A 20566-nucleotide genomic window follows, 5' to 3' on the forward strand; every position below is an offset into this window, starting at 1 on the left:
TGATTCTGATTCTGACTGATCTGCCACAGCCAGGTGATATATGAATACCCTTAGGCATTCTCCAGTTGCTGGGTTCCTCACTACTTTTAAATTACCACAATAATCCCATATCTGACAATAACCCAAATAATAAGGTAATGGTAATAATCTTTTGATTTGACTTGTTTATATGCATGATTATAGAGAGGATAGGTTTACATAATTTGGCCAATTATTTGGAGCTCTGTCCAAGTTCATGACTTCAAACTGTTATTTTCCAAACTTCCAGTCAATGGCATCACTCGTAACAGTGCCAGATTAGATAGATAGACAGACAGACAGACAGATGTCTTTAAAATGTCTTAAACTAAAAATAAAAAGGACACACCCCTCCTCCCCCCTACATCATGGGGGGGGGGGGGGGGGGCAGCGATAGAGACCAAAACCTTTCATTGTACCAAGCTATGAACATGTTGACTTCTGCCTTAATCGTGGACATTTTAACATGGGCTTCTTTGGGAACCTGCTTCCTTACTGGAGCCAGCCTCAAGCGGTCAGTCCAGGACCTGCAACTTTTTCTTCTTCCAGGTGTGCTTAATTGTGGACCATCAAAGCTTAAGTTTACTGTGAAGTAAAACTTCTGCAGGCTAACCAGGCTAAAGTCATATTTCTCATAATGTATTTACGTTTCCTCAGTGAATCACAATGCAGTTTGTCCCTCCAACAGACTTCTTTATTCAAACAAGAGAAGGTTTGGCTTTGTTGAACAGAACATTCTGTCTTTCAACTCATGCAAATTCGTACTCTTACAACTGAACTCATACACATTCATTATTTGTATATTATCACTCATGAAATGACCCCTACCCTGGTAGGGAAACAGTTCAATGCCTCTTCCCCTTCATGCTGGACCTTCATTCAAATCCTAATTAAACACTAACTTCATACAAAAGTTTCTCACCTAGTAGACAAGCTGTGAAATGCAGACAGACTCTGTGGTCCTGAAGCAACAGCGCTCTCAGGGCTCCTGGAGAACACTTCATCACCCCACTGATACCAGACAAGGCAGCAGACTTCCTCACTGACTGTAACAACACAGACAAGGTGGACCATTAAATCCTAAAAATTGCAGATCTATTTCTTCTCGCTGTGTGCATACTGTGATTAACTGCAAAAACTAGCAATGAAACTGGCGCCGCCATGTCAGCTTATGAGTTAGAATTTGCAGTAAAAACTGTTTTTAATCATGGATGTCGCACCGCTATGTCGTTGCTTTCCATCATTTCGATGACACAGGCTACACACAGAAACAGGCCGCCCCCCTCTGCAGGCCCCAGCCGTCCGCTCCACTTTGGATCATGTCCCATGTGGATCTTCTCGTAAATAACATCTGCACTTGTCATTTTAGCACAGTTTCACCTGTACAAACAACCAAAAACTGTAGTTTGTTACATAGTTTAGACTTATGTTTGTAGTACATGCTGTCAAAACGTGGGAAGAAATTAGCTCGCTACCATTAGCTTGTACAATGTTAGCTAAACTTGGAGATTTTCTATGTTTTGTTCTAGAAAATAAACAAAATGTCGACGTTATGTTTTCCTCTTAATATACTTTATGCATTAGATATGTATAGGTAACATTATAGTAAATTCAGGTAAACTAACCTTTCTTTGAGAGACAGGTGGAAAACTCAAAGGGTTGTGTAGCAGCCTGCAGGTGGAACAGATTCATGCTAACTACATTAGCTCATGTCTCACATAATGATTTATTTTTATGAATGCACTGTAGTACTAGATTTTTAATAAAGGAGATGACTTTTAAAGAAAACAAAATATATCTATATTAATATAATTATAAACTTGTTTCAGATATTTTTATTTTATACACCTTTTTCTATATCCATATATTGAAATTAACTGAAAACTAATGTGTTCAAGACTAAAATTAAATATATTATATTATATTATGTTATATTATAATAGGCAACAAATTAAAATCAGAAAGATACAGAACTGTTATACTTCAGTGCTCCTTTTTCTTCCTTTTATTTCTTGCTCTTATTTTTGTCTTTTGGTCATTTTTAATATACCTTTATTTATTTATTTATTTATTACAAATTGCAGATAATACACAGCAGGTTTGTCTATTAATTTACCAATGTTAAGGCATGCGCATGGCTTCTGGTTTGGATTTCATCCAAATTTACACCACATTGGTGTCACACCTTGACCCCAGGCATATATTTTTGTGCACCATTTTTCTCATTTTAATCAGAAAAAGGTTTTCTACCTTGAATTTTTCAATCTGTTGTCTTGCATTTGTTCATAGAATTTGCAAGGACCGGCCAATCCGTGTGGCAAGTATAATCCAAACTTGTGCTGGGTCACTTATGTGCCCCTCCCAGGAAGATCTAAGAGATTTTTGACATTATAGCTTCAGATGGTATTATAATTTTCCAACTCTAATCATTATATTTTGCTGTTTTGCAGGGAAGCATTGCCAACAGACCTAGAATAGCAAGATTTACAGCTGCATAAGCATTGAGACTGATTCTTGATGCCGAGAGTGAGGATGAAAATAGCTCATGATTGTCACAAAGGATGGATGATAGGTTCATTGAGATTTGTGTTAGTATTGGCATATTTGCTAGTCAACGGTTATTCTGTATTTGATGCTATAATGATCCTACCATATTAGTCACTAAACTAGCTTGGTTGCTTGAGAGTTAAAGGTATAGTGCCACTGGGTTTTTCAAGATTTAAGTCATAAAAGGAATTTTCTTTGGCACCACTATAATTTTATTCCTTAGCATTTAGATAAGGGATTCATAATATGGCTGTTATGTGCCGACGCGGGTTGAGGAACGGACCTGCGTCTGACTGAACCCAGCCCTAAATAACCAGAAAGCGGTTCCAGAAAAAACAAAACAATTTTATTTTCCCCTTCTTGTGCAATACTCAGTGTACAACAAAAGGTGCGTTTATCTGGCGGAGTGAAGGACGGCGCACTCTCCAGCGCCCAAAGGGATCGAAGCCCGGCACTTCTGGACTCACGTTCACCGCCAAACACCCCCCAGGTGAACACGACAAACCGACTCTGCGAAGGATAGAAAAGGTGAGGTAAGTCAGCAGCTATAACTAATATCCTTCAAAGGCACACACTGTCAGCAACACATTCAGGTCTGAATTTAAGCTTTATGTAAATGAGCAGCTTCTCACAACAGGTGGAGGATCATCAGTCCACCCGCCACGGCTGTGAGAAGCGAGCTGAACAATTCTCATCAATGTTCACATATACTGCATAACAAAATAACAAATTACTATTAACATTTATTCAGACAATCAATCACCTCTGATGTGTGCTGACAGCATGTGTCCCTCACCCGTCCTCCTTCACAGGCGCGGTCCTCAGCGTCTCACAAACGAACATCACAAGGTCGAGTTCCCGGCAATTCTGCTCCAATCACACATGGCTTAAATGCAGAACGCCATCTCATTATCTGCCTCAGCTGAAAGTCTTTAAGGTTGCACGTGAGCATCATCCACAGGTGCTGCATATCACACTGATGAGGGTGAAGGACTCTTCTGCCAGCACCTTCTCCACAGACAAAAAAAACAGTTTGCATACCACCTGGAGAGCAAAGAAAAGAAAAGAACACCAAAATGTCCAGCCAAACCCCCCAACACACAACAATGGCATTGCCAATATGATCAAAATCCATGCTGTTTGGATACAATTTAGAATTTCAGCCCCTGAGGAGGAGAAATTCAAGGGATTGGGTGCTATGACCAACATTTGGTAGATTTGGAAGTGATTTATAAGAAATCTTATTGATGTTAATGTAAGATGGGTGACAGGTAATCTCATAAACTCATGCACATGTACACGTGCTCCTCCTCCTGTAGTTAGTCTGCATGACGGCGATGAAGGAAGAGACAATATTTACTATGGACTTCCCCCCCCCAGATAAATATGTCCTCTTCATTAAAATGAGCTGTAATTTTGCAACAATTACAAAAATAAACCTATTATAATGCTTGGATCCCACCCAATGACCACTGAGATAGGTAATCCCCTCACCCATCCCCCCGCCCTGTGACCCGCAATGGGAAAAAATACATTCAGAAAATGGACTACCAATATGTAGACCCATGTGTGTCCTCGGACAAAACACAAAAACACTTCATCTGCATTGTCTCACTCCACACAGCTTTAAATGAGCACTGGCTTTGGCTGGGGAACTAATCTTTAATGGATTGGTGTTCTGTCCAGGGGTAGCCATAGGCTCTCATGTGCTTCATGCTAGTATCTGGTGATAAGCATGGCACCAATGGACCATGGGGCCTTTATATTACTTTTACTTCTTCCAAGACATCATGAGAACAAGAAAGTGTGATTTCCGGAGACATATATACACAAATGCAATTCACTATCCCCCTTCTGGCCAATGGGGGATTAAAATGAAATGACATTTCAGCAGGAAAAAAATAATATTGTGTCTGCTTTCTGTTGCTAAGGGCATAATTCAATTTTATTTCAAATATTTCAGATATAGGTCAAAAGGAAATCCTTGGTGCCATCTGCTTGGCTTGTGAGTCATGCATGCATTTGTGCATACTGTTAGATTTCTTTTTCGTAAGTGCTGTAAGGTGGCAAGCAAGAAGAACGTTCTTGTCAGCCTGGCAGAAGTGATTAACATCTACTCCCTGGGATTATCAAGGCAAACATGGGGTCAATCGGTGACTGGGTCCACACATTTTCCACAACTTCATAAAAACTACTGAATGTTCAATATTCAAGTCTTGGGTTCTGATACATACAAGTGAGGACTACTGAACCTAACGAACAAGCCTATAGAGTTACTTTTGAAGCCTTGTTGCTAATCACAGAGTCTTTGGGGTCACTAAGGCCACTTTTGCTTGTATTGCAGCTATATACAAAAATTTTAAATAAAATAAGATTAGATAAGCTTAGATTAGATTACTCAATCAAAAACATGCTTATTTAGGCTCTGCTCTTTTCTCTGCCCCTGACACAGGCAGCGTCTACATCTGGAGTTGGTCCCCAGGTACTGGACTGTGGCTGCCCACTGCTCCTAGTGGTTGGATTGTGTCTAACTGTAATTATGATGGGTTAAATGCAGAGGACAAGTTTTGTTGTATGTATGTATATATGTGCAAAGATAATGAAGTTTCTATTCTATTCTATTAGATTAGATTAGATCAGATCAAATTAGATTAGATAGAACTTTACTGATCCCTTAGGAAGACTCCCTCAGGGAATTGAGGTTCCAGCAGCATTGTATGGCAGCACACAGGGTAAGAAGCACACAGAGTATCAAAAGTGAAAAACAGTTTGCAAATATAAACATAAATACAAATTCGCAATATAAATACCAGACATACCGATCAATACTGGTTTAGTGGCTACTACTGTTCCTCTCCTTCCTGTCCTCTGTCTTCCTGTTACTTGTCCTCCCCCTGAGTGAGCAGTTGTACAGTCTGATGGCCTGAAGGACAAAGGAGTTTTTCAGTCTGTTGGTCCTGCACTTGGGAAGGAGCAGTCTGTGGATGAAGAGGCTCCTCTGGTTGCTGATGACGGTGTGCAGAGGGTGACTGGCATCATCCACAATGTACAGCAGTTTGTCCAGTGTTCTCTTCTCTGCCACCATCACTGAGGTATATATTATTTTAAATGTAGCCAGCTACCAAGCCACACCCATTGTTACAAGGGTGTTCTGTGCTTTACAATAACGTATTAGAATTGTCTGTATACATCTCTTTAAGATTTCTATATATGAGACAGCACTCACCAAATTATTTACGTTTCATATTTAGTACAGTGTGCTTTTTTTTCCATCTAATTAACAAGGTCAATTAAATGGCCCTTGCAGGTCACCGCACGTGTATTTCTTGTGTTTGTCTCTTTTATCTCCAAGGGTATGCTAAATTTTATTTCCAAGAGCAAAGGCATACGTGATTATCTTCAGAATGATGTATCAGCGTTAGTCTATCCTCCGAGGAAAGTCATGGCTGAATAATGGGTTGCGAGTGTGTTGTGGGTTGCATGAATTTGTTTTGCAGTATCATTTAGCAGTGAAGGCCACAATTTGGTTATCACCATGACTACCAAAGCCTCTCAGCAACTGAGCAACTGTCTGATGACAGATGTGCGGGGGTGACGATCAGCCACTACCAATGTCAATTTACAATCTTTTTGCTTTTGCTTAAAATAAAAAAGAAAAGTTCACTGCACTTGAAAGCAGTATGACACAGGAGTGAGTAAAGTCTTGTGCAGCTAAATTAAGTCTTTTTGTGTGTGAGTGAGTGCACTTATATGTGCATTTTGCTTTTGTGCTCCAGCAATCATAAAGTGTAGGCTGCTGTGATAGACCTGTGGGTGCAGGAAGCAGTCCAAAGTTTAGTTTGGCTGGTTGAGAAGCAGTCCCCTAACAAGACGACAGAGAACATTTGCTTTTAAAGTCTTCATTTGTCTTTGGCCAGAGCATAAATCCAGTGTTATTGGCTCCTGAGAGAAAGAGAGTGAGATCTTTGCTCACTGTTCACATAGGAAGCAGCGCACATCTGTCAACTTTATTTTAACACATTTTCTCATATTCTTCAGGGGCCAGTAAAGCCTGAGACACGTACTCAGCTTCTGTGGAGTCATATATCGAGTTAACATGCAAACGTATTTACGTCAATCCTGAGGGGTTTGCCTCCCCCCCAATTTCACTTTAGACCACTTCCTGTGTAAACACACACACACTTGTGTTTTTGGCACTTTGTATGATATTGCGTTGGTGCACTTTGACTTTACAGGGACATTTACAGTCGCCAATTTAACAGAATACACGTGCTGAACTTAAAAAAAGAATTCAGGTAACAATTTGCATGGATTGTTTTAAGCAATTCCAGCTCAGTCATTGCTGAGTAAATGCCATGAGAATTTTAAAGTAAAACTAACTCAAGTTTAGTAAAGTATTTAATTAAGCCTGTACGGCCTTTCAGATTTCACCAATCTGACAAAATTTAATGTCTACCAAAATCCAAGCATTTTAATGTCTGCTTATTTTTGTAACATGTTGCAAAATTACAGCTCACATTAATGAAAAGAACATATTTACCTGGGGGCGATTCCATAATGAAGATTTTCTTTTCATTTTAATGCTGTCTGCGTGTGCACATTCATGAGGTTCTGAAATTACCTTCGACCTTGCAAAATCAGCGTTTTTAGATTGGGGAGTGTTTATTTCTCCCTAACTTTTACAAAATATGTGAGAAATATCTTAGATTTATGCAGAAATAACCTGGTTTTGAGCGTTTCTGCCATCTTAGTTTATTTTGTTTGAGCAGCAGCCAGCTCATGTCAACCTGCCTTACTCTACTCTGATTGGCTGTCATCTTGTGCTTCCCTGCAAGCCTCTATGTGATCTATGGTGTTGTGATGCTATGGGTTGCTAGCTCATGGCTGTCTTTTTGTTAGAATTTTTTTCCCTTCAGGGAAATTAATTATTAATCTTTTTTTCCAGACAAAGCAAATTTGGATCATATTGGCAATGTCATATTATGAATCCATTATTTAAAGGCTAATAAATAAAGATATAGTGGAACCAAAGAAAATTCGTTTTATGACTTAAATCTTAAAAAAACCCACTGGCGGTACACCTTTAAGTAGTTTAGTGCCCTCGATTTGCTGTGTCATCTACAATGTTAATCAAATGGAACCAAATTTTAAAAACTATTTTGCTTAAGTTATTCTAATTTCTTTATTTTACTTCAATTCTCCTCAGAAATGTCCATGCAAGTTGTTACATAAAATGTTTGAGGATACATAACTTATTTCACTTGCCAGAATAAATTACACATATAATTCCAGTTTTATGATCAAGCTGTTTATTTTAAAACCGCACTGTCAAGCCTATACAACCGGCATTTATAGAAACATCTTTTAAAATGATTTCAACTTAATAAAGCATACACTCATTTTTAGATATATATGACGTGTCTCATCATCTTAGATTTTCTCAGACTGAATACACACTGACGTCATTTTCTTTTCTTTTTTTCTTTTTTTTCTTTTTTTTAGAGTGCATGAACATAGTCAGTCTCACGCTATTTCGTGATGGCATCATGAAAAGTAAATCAATCTATGGTTCATGAAAAGCAATGCACTCTAAGAAATGAAACACATTAATACTATTATTTTTAATATACTTGCAATTGTTAATTTTAGGGATTTAAGTAATAATGTTTCATTTGATTTCATTAATTTCAACTACAATATTGTTTTCCACTTAATTCACTATGTTATGTGGAAAAAGTTACCTTAACTTTATCAATTAAATTCAACGTTTTGTATCACGAAATGCGTGGGGGGAGGGGGGGGGGTCTTTGTGTGTGTGTGTGGGGGGGGTGTTAAGGGAAACGGCAGAAATAGTAAAATATTAAACCAAAATTACTCATTTCGTGACAGTAGCACAAAAAATGCGTGAGAGTGGACTACACACACACACACACACACACACTTTGATTGTTATGAACACACTTGAGTTCTTGAATTAAAATGTGCCCTGGTGTATATCCAGTTTTTATTGTTTTGCAGGTGTATTTATTGCGGATGGCCCAGACTGAATATACATTTTTTTCCAGTTACATCAACTTACACTTTGTCACAGTGTCACCGTGATATTATTATAATAAGATGCTTCCTGTTTCCAGTGACAAGTGTGACAAAAAGCACCATTTCCTTACAATACAACGGCAACACAAACGTCAAAATGAAGCCCACTTTTCTGTTGTTAACTGGGCCAATATATAAATAAAATAAATAAATGTCACGACTTTTAGATGTGGAAAAACTTTGGCGCTGTCCTAATAATTTGGCACGGAAAAGTAAAAGGAGGGCGGTACAAAAAAAAAAAAAAAAAAAAAAAAAGAGAGAGGGAGAGAGAGGGGGCGCGTGCGTGTGCAGTAGTACAGCGGGCACGGAGGTGAAAACCGCTGAAGTCTGCACGATGGATTTTATGTCTGGTCGATGGGAAGTTATTTGACAAGGAAAAAAAAAACTATGTTGCATCAGCGCTTCAGAGTGAAAGTTTGGACCGACGGTAAGAAATAAAAAAGAAAAACTTTAAAACTCAGCATATCTCACACAAAGAGAGAAGTTTTGTTCGTGCAACAGTAAAGAAGTGCAGATAGCTCTTTGCTCCTTAGAGACTTTTATGAAGAATATAATCAGCGTTTAGTTTTGTTAGTCTGCAGTAGTTGTAGTTACATGAACCATATATCCACTAGAGTTATAAAGTAATGGGTATGTCCACCAAACCTTTTTACTTGTAAATATTAAATAATGACATATTTGTTATTATGTTATGTGTGATTAGAATTTAATCCGTTAAATTTAGTAATATAATTGAGCAATAATTTTGAAAGAAAAACAATCAAACCACTTAAAGATACAATGCCAACTTGCTGCATCCACAGTTTGCTTCCCTTTTCGCTTTAATATCATAAACTGGTTTTGTAATTCCCAGACATGAGCAGGTTTGAAGGGGGTTTGATAGGCTTAAAGTTTGGGGAAAAAGCTTTGAACCACTCAAAAAAAAAAAAAGGGTTTAAACTGTATCTGTGCAACTGGAGATTGTTTGTCGTTTTGATTAATCTGTTTGTTGTTTGCTGCAGAAAATGGAGAAAATATTGATCAGTGTTTCCCAAAGCCAAAGATGGCACCCTCAAAAGTTTTGTTTTGTCCACAATTTAAAGATACTCAGTTGACTGTTAGAGAGGAGTAAAGAAACCAGTATATATAAAATATTCTAATTTCTGAAGATAAAGTCAGAAAAGATGCAAAATGAACAAACTGATTATCAAACTAGTTGGTGATTTATTTTATAATTGAGTAATAATCAATGAATTGTCACAGGTCTCATGTACTTTGAACTGGTTGTAAACATTTACACCAAGAAATGCTGGTTTGAAGTATTTATAAGTGCATTATATGGGAACAAGCCACTTTAAAAGTGTTGTAGGTGATTTTACACTGATGTTAAGCAGGTCAAAACCAATAGAAAACTGGTTTTAACTAGAATTAAATGGCCTCAAACTGAGAAAGTGCTATTGGCTTGATGCCAAAAACCAGTTAATTAAGGTTTGGTATGTGTAGTGATGTGTTTTTGAGCTCTAGGGTGCTGTAACAGACCTTTTATTAGTTTATGTATTTTACATTACTAAGTGCAAAAAAACATTATGATTAGCTGTACAATATATATATATATATGTGTGTGTGTGTGTGTGTGTGTGTGTGTGTGTGTGTGTGTGTGTGTGTGTGTGTGTGTGTGTGTGTATATGTATATATATATGTATGTATGTGTGTATATATGTGTATGTATACGAGTGTATATATATATATATATATATGTATATATATATATATATATATATGTGGATGTGTGTGTGTGTGTATGTATATATGTGTTTGCATACGTGTGTGTGTGTGTATATATTTGCATACATGTGTGTGTGTGTGTGTGAGAATATAATTAGTAGTGAGTGTATTTATTGATTTCGTGGAATAAGGGGTGGGTCTTGATAAGTTATGCTTCTACCCACCCTCTTTCGGTCACATGGGTTTTGATTTTGGTTAGTTTTGGATTGTTGTGTTTTGTTTTCTGTTTTGCTGTATTGTTTTGTTTTGTGTTTGTAAATATTGTATTTCTTTTTTTTTATTCAACCATGTGTGTCGAAATAAAATAATTCAATTCGATTCAAATTCAAAATTAAAAATATTACTTGAGTAAAAGTCTTAAAGTATCTGACATTTACTGTACTTAAGTATCAAAAGTAAATTTCTTGTTATGTGGGCCGCTGAAGAGGAGGTACTGCTGGCCCACCACCACCAGAGGGCGCCCTGCTTGGAGTGCGGGCTCCAAGCACGAGAGGGCGCCAGACCCAGAAGAAGTGACAGCTGTCATTCATCCTCTGCACCAGCTGTCACTCGTTCATCATCATCATCATCACCATAAAGGCCGGACTGCAACTCCACCTCCTCGCCGGGAAATCGACTACTGAAGAGGTAATTTCTCTGCTGACTCATACGTTGTGTAATAATCTGAACTTCTGTTGCAGCCGTTTTCCTGGTGTTTTCCTTATCTGTGGGATTGGCATTTGGTGTGACAGCGACGGCTTTGCCTCACACCCCAAACCAGATAAGTGGTTAATCAGGAGCTGCACGAGTGTGTGATTTGAGGTGGAGGTGCTCCCTCCTAACTGTGTGCAGACTGTGGATTACTGAGTGTGCGGACTCACACTCACTCATCTTGTCTCTGCTTTCTGCCAGCAGTACCAGGGTCGACAGCCGAAGACAGAGGCCACCTGGGGACTCGGGACTTGGCGGCTCCGGTGTTCTTCAGACCGTTGGTGGTGGAAGCCGTGTGGGACGCGGCTTCTCTCTCGTCGGGGGTCTTCTATCTTCGAGCCTGCCCACACGTCACCTGGTGTTAATTGACTTTGCAAATTTTGTGTATTTAGTTGTGTATTATCACAACATTAAATTGTTACTTTTTGGCTTATTCATTGTCCGTTCATTTGCGCCCCCTGTTGTGGGTCCGTGCTACGACACCTTCCCAACATTTCTCATATAAAATGTACTTTAAGTAAAAGTACTGAGTAAAAGTAAAATTCAAAATGAGTAGAGAGTGAAACAGCAACACGAAAAGAAAGCCAGTGTGGTGTCTGGATAAAGCAGGAGGGGGCCTCAGCCCCGATGAAAGGCTGGATCCCTCTCTGGCAGAGCAGTTGGTGTTGGTGATGGGATGAGTGAGCAACAGGTGGATAGTAATATCTGTACAGAAAGCTGCTGTTCTTTTTCCTGGAAGACCCCCCCCCCCCCCCCCCCCCACACACACACACACTTTTCTGTTAAACACAACAGTCAGGCTCTTGTGAAACAGACCAGTCATTTATAGCTACACAGTTGTGCCAAATTTAAGGAAAAGTAAAAACAAACAGCTTTCCAAGCATCACCACCACCAACCATTGCAAAGCAACCAAACGCAACGCTCTGTGAGCTCTTGAATCCAAAACGCTTTTATGCAGCATTTCTCCACAAAAATTTCAAAGAAAATAAAATGAAACAGACACGCCGGCCAGTTTTGTCGGCCGGCGTGCAGGTGCTGGACTCCAGCAGGTGCTGATCTGTGTGCAGTTGTGTGTGCACAAAACAGCTACAAAAAAGGAAAAGAACAAACAAAACAAAAACAGAAATGAATCTTGTATTTATTAATGTTATTGTAATCTTAATTCTACCCGAAACCAAAATGCAGATGCGTGTTTCTGACTGTTAAATGTGAAACACGAGTTGCGCATGCTTGTGGAAATTTGGAAGAATACTGCACTTTACTTTTCATATGACATTATATGAAATGTACCCTTAATTACAGTAAGCGCATAGAAAATGAATGAATGAATGAAACACGCCATGAGATTATATTGAAATATTTAGTAATGTAAACATTTATCTACTGATACAAATAAATAAATTAATAAAATTAAATAAATACACGTTTATGCTTTAATAATCTTTCAAACTCATTTGTAGGGTTCTCGTGGTATAAAAATTAAGTTTATGAAGAAGATGACAGCTTTAATTGATAAATTAACAATTATAACACTATTTGATGGATGATTAGCTAGCAGATCTACAAAGTATGAGACCTTTTTGAAAATATACAGCATGTTATATTAAGCATGTAGGCTAAAGTATTTCAGTTAGAAAAATCCTCTCAGCCTCATACAGCAGAGACAACAAAACCCAGCCCAGTCTCATGCTTTTATTCGTGCTCCTGTCACAAAATTAGTCACGCAATTTTGTTTATTTTACTGTTTCTAACCCTCTCCCTTCCCCAACCCTAACCATAACCCTCAGAGATCCCCCCCCCCCCCCCCTCCTCGCAGCGCACGTCACCCCACATTTCATGCTCCCATGACGGTATCACAAATCATAGATTTACTTTCATGATGCATCACGAAATGGCTTGACAAAACCACAACTAACGCATGATGTATATCTTTCCATAACAACGACACAACAAGGTCAATGTTGCTTAACTGTCTGATCATCACGTTACACACCTGATGTTATATAACGGCTGAGTGGATCCTTGTCATTTGATTGGTATATCACGTGACATGACATGGATTATTTGTTGTGTGGGCCGCCTGAAGAGGAGGTACTGCTGGCCCACCACCACCAGAGGGCGCCCTGCCTGGAGTGCGGGCTCCAGGCACTAGGGGGCGCTGCCGCCTTGCAGGAGCAGCCAGAGTGACAACTGTCACCCCTCACCTGCGACAGCTGTCATCAATCATCGGATCTGCAGGGGTATATCAGCAGGACGGCATCTCCACCTCATTGCCGAGATATCGCTCTACCAAAGAGGTAACGTTCTCAGCCGATTCTATTGTCTTTCTGACAGTAATACTTTGTTGCTTGTGTGCAGACAGTGAGTAGTACAGCTGGAGACTGTATCGGACTTTTTGGATAAGTACTCACATTCTTACACTACAGTATTTTTCTGACGAGAGGTGGAGGTGGTGTTTCCACCCTACGTGTTGCTGGGTGCTGCCGCACCCACACCTGACTGTTTCTGTTCCTCGCCAGCAGTACCGGATCTGACGAGCGGAGGCAGTGGCCACCTGGGAGTTCGGGACTTGGCGGCTCCAGTATTCCCGGGGTTCGGTGGCGGAGGAAATCGAGTGGTTCCGGTTCGACTTGGACAGACGTCTCCTATCTTTGAGCCTGCCCACACGACACCGTTGACATTTGGCTTATTTCGACATTGTAATCAGTTGTGTGTGTTGTGCGTGTTTCACAACAGTAAAGCTTTGTTATTTGACTTCCTCCATTGCCCGTTCATTTGCGCCCCCTGTTGTGGGTCCGTGTTCCTACACTTTCCCAACAGGATATCTCGGCCAACGTCATGGATCCCGAGGGGCGTCAACCAGCTGTTGAACGGCCAATGGAAGAACAGGGCGCACAGGCGTCCGCAGGAGGAGTGATTGGTGAGTTGCAGCGGATCCTCACCACTTTCACGGCTCGGTTGGATCTAATGACCGAGCAGAACGTCCTCCTTAACCGTAGGGTGGAGGCTCTCGCCGCGCAGGTGGAGGCGCGCCCTCAGGGCGCTGCTGCGGCTCTCCCTCCTGTCGACCCTGTGCGTAACAGTGACGTTCCACAGGTCATTCAACGACCCCCCCCACCTTCCCCGGAAGCATACATAAGCCCTCCAGAGCCGTACGGAGGTTGTGTGGAGACGTGCTCGGACTTCCTTATGCAGTGTTCGCTCATCTTCGCACAACGTCCTGTCATGTACGCGACCGATGCTAGCAAGATAGCTTATGTAATAAACCTGCTTCGCGGTGAGGCACGCGCTTGGGCTACAGCGCTTTGGGAGCAGAATTCACGGCTCCTTCAGACATATGATGGGTTTGTGAGGGAGTTCAGAACTGTGTTCGATCACCCAAATAGAGGAGAGACCGCTTCAGCCGTGCTGCTGTCAATGAGACAGGGGCGCCGGAGCGCAGCTGCCTATGCAGTCGACTTCAGCATCGCGGCTGCGAGGTCCGGCTGGAATAGCACTGCCCTCCGCGCCGCCTTTGTAAACGGACTGTCATTGGTTCTTAAGGAGCACCTGGTGGCTAAGGACGAACCGCGGGATTTAGATGGGCTTATTGACCTCGTCATACGATTAGACAATCGGTTAGAAGAACGCCGTCGGGAACGAGACGAAGGGCGTGGCCGGGCACGCGCCGTCCCTCTCCCTTCCGGTTCCGACCGCGCTCCGCCCTCCCCACGCTCCACGGCCCCTGTTCTCCGTGTGGTTACAGCTCCCCCTGCTGACGAAGCTATGGACACGAGCAGGGCAACATTTAGGGCACCAGCTACACAGAGGAGGCTGGCCCGCGGGGCGTGTTTTGTTTGTGGCTCGGTAGAGCATCAGGTAAGAGACTGCCCCGAGCGGTTAAACACCAACGCCTGCCCCTAGAAACTGGGCTAGGGGTGGGCCAAGACATTCACGTGGTACACACCCACATTGCCACACGACTCCCAGTTACAATCCTTTATGAGGATTTAACCCTGAAGGCCCCAGCACTGGTGGACACGGGCTCTGAAGGGAATCTGTTGGACAGCAGATGGGCCAGGGAGATAGGGCTCCCTCTGGTGGCACTTACCTCGCCTGTGCAGGTGCGAGCACTACATGGCTCCGTACTCCCTCCAATCACGCATAAGACACCACCTGTAACTCTGGTGGTGTCAGGAAATCACCGGGAGGAGATTGTGACTCCTGCTACCACCCGAGTGATTTTAGGGTTTCCCTGGATGTTAAAACACAATCCCCGGATCGATTGGCCGTCCGGGGTAGTGGTTCAGTGGAGCGAGACCTGCCATCGGGTATGTTTAGGTTCCTCGGTTCCTCCCGGTTCCCAGGCTAAGGATGAGGTCAGAGTCCCGCCCAATCTGGGGACGGTGCCGGTGGAGTACCACGACCTTGTTGATGTGTTCAGCAAGGATCTGGCGCTCACCCTTCCCCCCCCACCGTCCGTACGATTGTGCCATTGATTTGGTTCCAGGCGTTGAGTTCCCGTCCAGCAGGCTGTACAACCTCTCATGACCTGAGCGCGAATCAATGGAGACCTACATCCGGGACTCTTTAGCCGCCGGGTTGATCCGGAATTCCACCTCCCCGATGGGTGCAGGCTTCTTTTTTGTGGGTAAAAAAGACGGCGGACTTCGTCCATGCATTGATTACAGGGGACTGAACGAAATCACGGTTCGTAATCGATACCCGTTGCCCCTGTTGGATTCGGTGTTCACGCCCCTGCATGGAGCCCGAATATTCACCAAGCTCGATCTTAGAAATGCGTATCACCTGGTTCGGATCCGGAAGAGAGACGAGTGGAAGACGGCATTCAACACCCCCTTAGGTCACTTTGAGTACCTGGTCATGCCAGTCGGTCTTACAAACGCCCCCGCGACGTTCCAAGCTTTGGTTAATGATGTCTTGCGGGATTTCCTGCACCGGTTCGTCTTCGTATACCTAGACGATATACTCATCTTTTCTCCGGACCCTGAGACCCATGTCAAGCATGTACGTCAGGTCCTGCAGCGGTTGTTGGAGAACCGGCTGTTTGTGAAGGGCGAGAAGTGTGAGTTCCACCGCACATCTTTGTCCTTTCTGGGGTTCATCATCTCCTCCAACTCCGTCGCTCCTGATCCGGCCAAGGTTGCGGCGGTGAGAGACTGGCCCCAACCCACAAGCCGTAGGAAGCTGCAACAGTTCCTCGGCTTTGCAAATTTCTACAGGAGGTTCATTAAGGGCTACAGTCAGGTAGTTAGCCCCTTGACAGCCCTGACCTCACCAAAAGTCCCCTTCACCTGGTCGGATCGTTGCGATGCTGCGTTCAAGGAGTTGAAACGGCGCTTCTCGTCTGCACCCGTGCTGGTGCAGCCTGATCCTAGTCGCCAGTTGGTGGTTGAAGTGGACGCCTCGGACTCAGGGATAGGAGCCGTGCTGTCCCAGAGCGGGAAGACCGATAAGGTCCTTCACCCGTGTGCCTATTTTTCCCGCAGGTTGACCCCGGCCGAACGGAACTACGACGTCGGCAATCGAGAACTCCTTGCGGTGAAAGAGGCTCTTGAAGAGTGGAGACATCTGTTGGAGGGAACGTCCGTGCCATTCACGGTTTTCACTGACCACCGGAACCTGGAGTATATCAGGACCGCCAAGTGGCTGAATCCCAGGCAAGCCCGCTGGTCACTGTTCTTCGGCCGTTTTGACTTCCGGATCACCTACCGTCCCGGGACCAAAAACCAGAGATCGGATGCCTTGTCCCGGGTACATGAAGACGAAGTCAAAACGGAGTTGTCGGATCCACCGGAACCCATCATCCCAGAGTCCACTATCGTGGCCACCCTCACCTGGGACGTAGAGAGAACCGTCCGGGAGGCCCTGGCACGAAGCCCGGACCCCGGAACCGGGCCGAAGAATAGACTTTACGTCCCACCAGAAGCTAGGGCTGCAGTCCTGGACTTCTGTCACGGCTCTAAGCTCTCCTGTCATCCAGGGGTGCGAAGAACCGTGGCAGTTGTCCGGCAGCGCTTCTGGTGGGTGTCCCTGGAGGCCGACGTCCGGGATTATATCCAGGCCTGTACCACCTGCGGCAGGGGCAAGGCCGACCATCGCAAGGTTTCGGGATTGCTACAGCCGCTGCCCGTGCCTCATCCCCTCTGGTCTCACATCGGCCTGGATTTTGTCACGGGCCTCCCGCCGTCCCAGGGCAACACCGTCATCCTCACGATAGTGGACCGATTCTCCAAGGCGGCCCACTTCGTGGCCCTCCCGAAGCTCCCAATGGCCCAGGAGACAGCGGACCTCCTGGTCCACCACGTCGTCCGGCTGCATGGGATCCCAACAGACATCGTCTCCGATCGCGGTCCCCAGTTCTCCTCGCATGTCTGGAGGAGCTTCTGCCGGGAACTGGGGGCCACGGTCAGTCTCTCTTCCGGGTATCATCCCCAAACCAACGGGCAAGCAGAACGGGCCAACCAAGAGATGGAGCAGACCCTGCGTTGCGTGACAGCCGCGCACCCGGCGGCCTGGAGTACCCATCTGGCCTGGATCGAGTATGCCCACAACAGCCAAGTGTCATCAGCCAACGGCCTCTCCCCTTTTGAGGTGTGTCTAGGGTATCAGCCCCCGTTGTTTCCGGTGGTTGAGGGAGAGGTCGGTGTGCCCTCGGTCCAGGCCCACCTGCGGAAGTGCCGTCGGGTGTGGCGAGTCGCCCGTTCTGCTTTGCTGAAGGCCCGGATGAGGACAAAGGCCCATGCAGACCGTCGGCGGACCCCGGCCCCTACGTATCGTCCAGGGCAGGAAGTGTGGTTGTCAACCAAGGACATTCCACTCCAAGTGGCCTCCCCGAAACTACAGGAACGATACATAGGTCCCTTTAAAATCCTCAAGGTCATCAGTCCCGCCGCAGTGAGGCTTCAGCTTCCGGCCTCACTGCGGATCCATCCCGTGTTTCACGTGTCAAGGATCAAACCACATCACACCTCACCCCTCTGTACTCCGGGTCCGGCACCACCTCCTGCCCGGATCATCGATGAGCCGGCTTGGACTGTGCGCCGGCTTTTGGATGTCCGACGGATGGGCCGGGGCTTCCAGTATTTGGTGGACTGGGAGGGGTACGGCCCCGAAGAACGCTCCTGGGTGAAGAAGAGCTTCATCCTGGACCCGGCCCTCCTGGCCGACTTCTACCGCCGCCACCCGGACAAGCCTGGTCGGGCGCCAGGAGGCGCCCGTTGAGGGGGGGGGGGTCCTGTTGTGTGAGCCGCTGAAGAGGAGGTACTGCTGGCCCACCACCACCAGAGGTGGAGCGCGGGCTCCAGGCACTAGGGGGCGCTGCCGCCTTGCAGGAGCAGCCAGAGTGACAACTGTCACCCCTCACCTGCGACAGCTGTCATCAATCATCGGATCTGCAGGGGTATATCAGCAGGACGGCATCTCCACCTCATTGCCGAGATATCGCTCTACCAAAGAGGTAACGTTTTCAGCCGATTCTATTGTCTTTCTGACAGTAATACTTTGTTGCTTGTGTGCAGACAGTGAGTAGTACAGCTGGAGACTGTATCGGACTTTTTGGATAAGTACTCACATTCTTACACTACAGTATTTTTCTGACGAGAGGTGGAGGTGGTGTTTCCACCCTACGTGTTGCTGGGTGCTGCCGCACCCACACCTGACTGTTTCTGTTCCTCGCCAGCAGTACCGGATCTGACGAGCGGAGGCAGTGGCCACCTGGGAGTTCGGGACTTGGCGGCTCCAGTATTCCCGGGGTTCGGTGGCGGAGGAAATCGAGTGGTTCCGGTTCGACTTGGACAGACGTCTCCTATCTTCGAGCCTGCCCACACGACACCGTTGACATTTGGCTTATTTCGACATTGTAATCAGTTGTGTGTGTTGTGCGTGTTTCACAACAGTAAAGCTTTGTTATTTGACTTCCTCCATTGCCCGTTCATTTGTGCCCCCTGTTGTGGGTCCGTGTTCCTACACTTTCCCAACATTATTCGTACCATTTGCTATTGTGTTTCATTTACTGTGCAATAGTTCTTTTTTAGCGTACAATTTTGGTACTGTATGAAATGTGCTGTTGCACGCCCTGACCACCGCGCATGCTCACACTACCGGAGGTGGCGTTTGGCTAAACATGGTGGAGGTTGTGTTGCTAATGGATGCCGATTTGAAGAAGCTAATTGACCCTGCTAATTCTTCTAACACACACACACACAAACCCCAAATCCACTACGGTGTAAGCCATCTGGAGGCATGATTAGCTGTTAGGATGAAAACCTGGATAAATTTCTGATGTGATTTTTTTTGCTGGACTGAGGAAGTACATAAAGTCTCTTTTTTGGAAGTACACAAAGTCAGTGGACGGCATCACAGACTAAAAGCTCCTGTTGGACTGTTAAGCACCAGTGGAACACCAAACTGTAAGTCCCTTTTCTGTTGTTTATAAATTAATAAAATGTCAACTGACAAGGATCTATTTTAGCTGTTATATAAAACAAATAATGAATGTTTTGTCATTCTTTCAAAATGGAACAAATATTTAATTCAGTGAAATATCCGTACCATTGAACTCATAAACATTCATTATTTTGTATACTGTATAAGACATCATAATCATGTGAAAAACAGCACCAATAACAATAGGTGGTACCGCCCCTGTAGTGTCACACAGTAGAATGTCAGAGCCAGTCAGTCACATTGTAAGACTCAGCATACACAAGAAGGCAACACTGTAGTCAGCAAAAGCAGGATTTTGTGGACAACTGATATTCCAATCCTGCTGAAAAATGAGGTGTTATTTCAGAACAAGAGGTGATAACAGAGGAGACAAAGATGACGGAGTCTGAGTGCACTCTTTTTCAAAGATTCTTCCGAGATCTCAATGCTGCAGTGTTACGTAAACAGAATGGACATGAAAGTTACCTCAAACTGAAAGGGATGTGGAAGGATAGAGGGATTGAAAGCAACAAATGTTCAAGAAGATCTGATGGCAGAAGAGGAAGCAGTAAAATGCCAGAGTGCATTAAGCCCGCAGTGTTGAAAGAAGGTTTTCATGCACAAAAACAGTTGATTATGACTATGAAAAGGCAGCGGAACTGATTATGAAGTGTCATTATGACAGTGGTAATGATGGATTTTTGTCTTCAAGATGAGGGGGATTTGTATTTATTGGTAGGTAGGTAGGCTCTTCTAATGGGATTGATTTGTTTTCGTCAATTCAGTTGATGGGTTTTGTGGTGAGGGATTCACGCTGAGCAAATAACGGTGGGTAAGAGAAGAACAAAAGAGAGTAGTAAAGAGGTACAAAACAAAAATGCTTCGAGGCATTTTTCATCTGCTGTGTACAGGCATTGTAACTTTTATCCATTTATCCACCCACACAGCACTAAGCTCAGCCTATACTCGTCCCTGCTATTTGAGAGAAAATTGCCTTTACAATATAGTGAATTCCCTGTGAGC

The 20566-nt window shown here is 44.1% G+C and overlaps 2 protein-coding genes across 2 annotated transcripts in view; one reads left to right on the forward strand and one right to left on the reverse strand.

Moving 5' to 3' along the window:
* Positions 1-1390, reverse strand: part of LOC117527330 (meiosis inhibitor protein 1) — a 176069-nt gene extending 174679 nt beyond the window's left edge. Inside the window, exons 1-2 of the mRNA XM_034189645.1 lie at positions 1239-1390; positions 941-1064 (exon numbers count right to left, since the gene is read on the reverse strand). Coding sequence (XP_034045536.1) covers positions 941-1064; positions 1239-1382 — 268 coding nt within the window. The 5' untranslated portion in view covers positions 1383-1390. The remainder of the gene's footprint in view (positions 1-940; positions 1065-1238) is intronic.
* Positions 1391-8965: 7575 nt separating this feature from the next.
* LOC117527315 (ankyrin repeat and fibronectin type-III domain-containing protein 1-like) overlaps positions 8966-20566 on the forward strand; it is a 71530-nt gene continuing 59929 nt past the window's right edge. Inside the window, exon 1 of the mRNA XM_034189624.1 lies at positions 8966-9088. The gene's annotated coding sequence lies outside the window, so the exon portion shown is untranslated. The remainder of the gene's footprint in view (positions 9089-20566) is intronic.

This window comes from Thalassophryne amazonica, chromosome 16 (genome assembly GCF_902500255.1).
Source record: "Thalassophryne amazonica chromosome 16, fThaAma1.1, whole genome shotgun sequence".
Lineage (NCBI taxonomy): Eukaryota > Metazoa > Chordata > Actinopteri > Batrachoidiformes > Batrachoididae > Thalassophryne > Thalassophryne amazonica.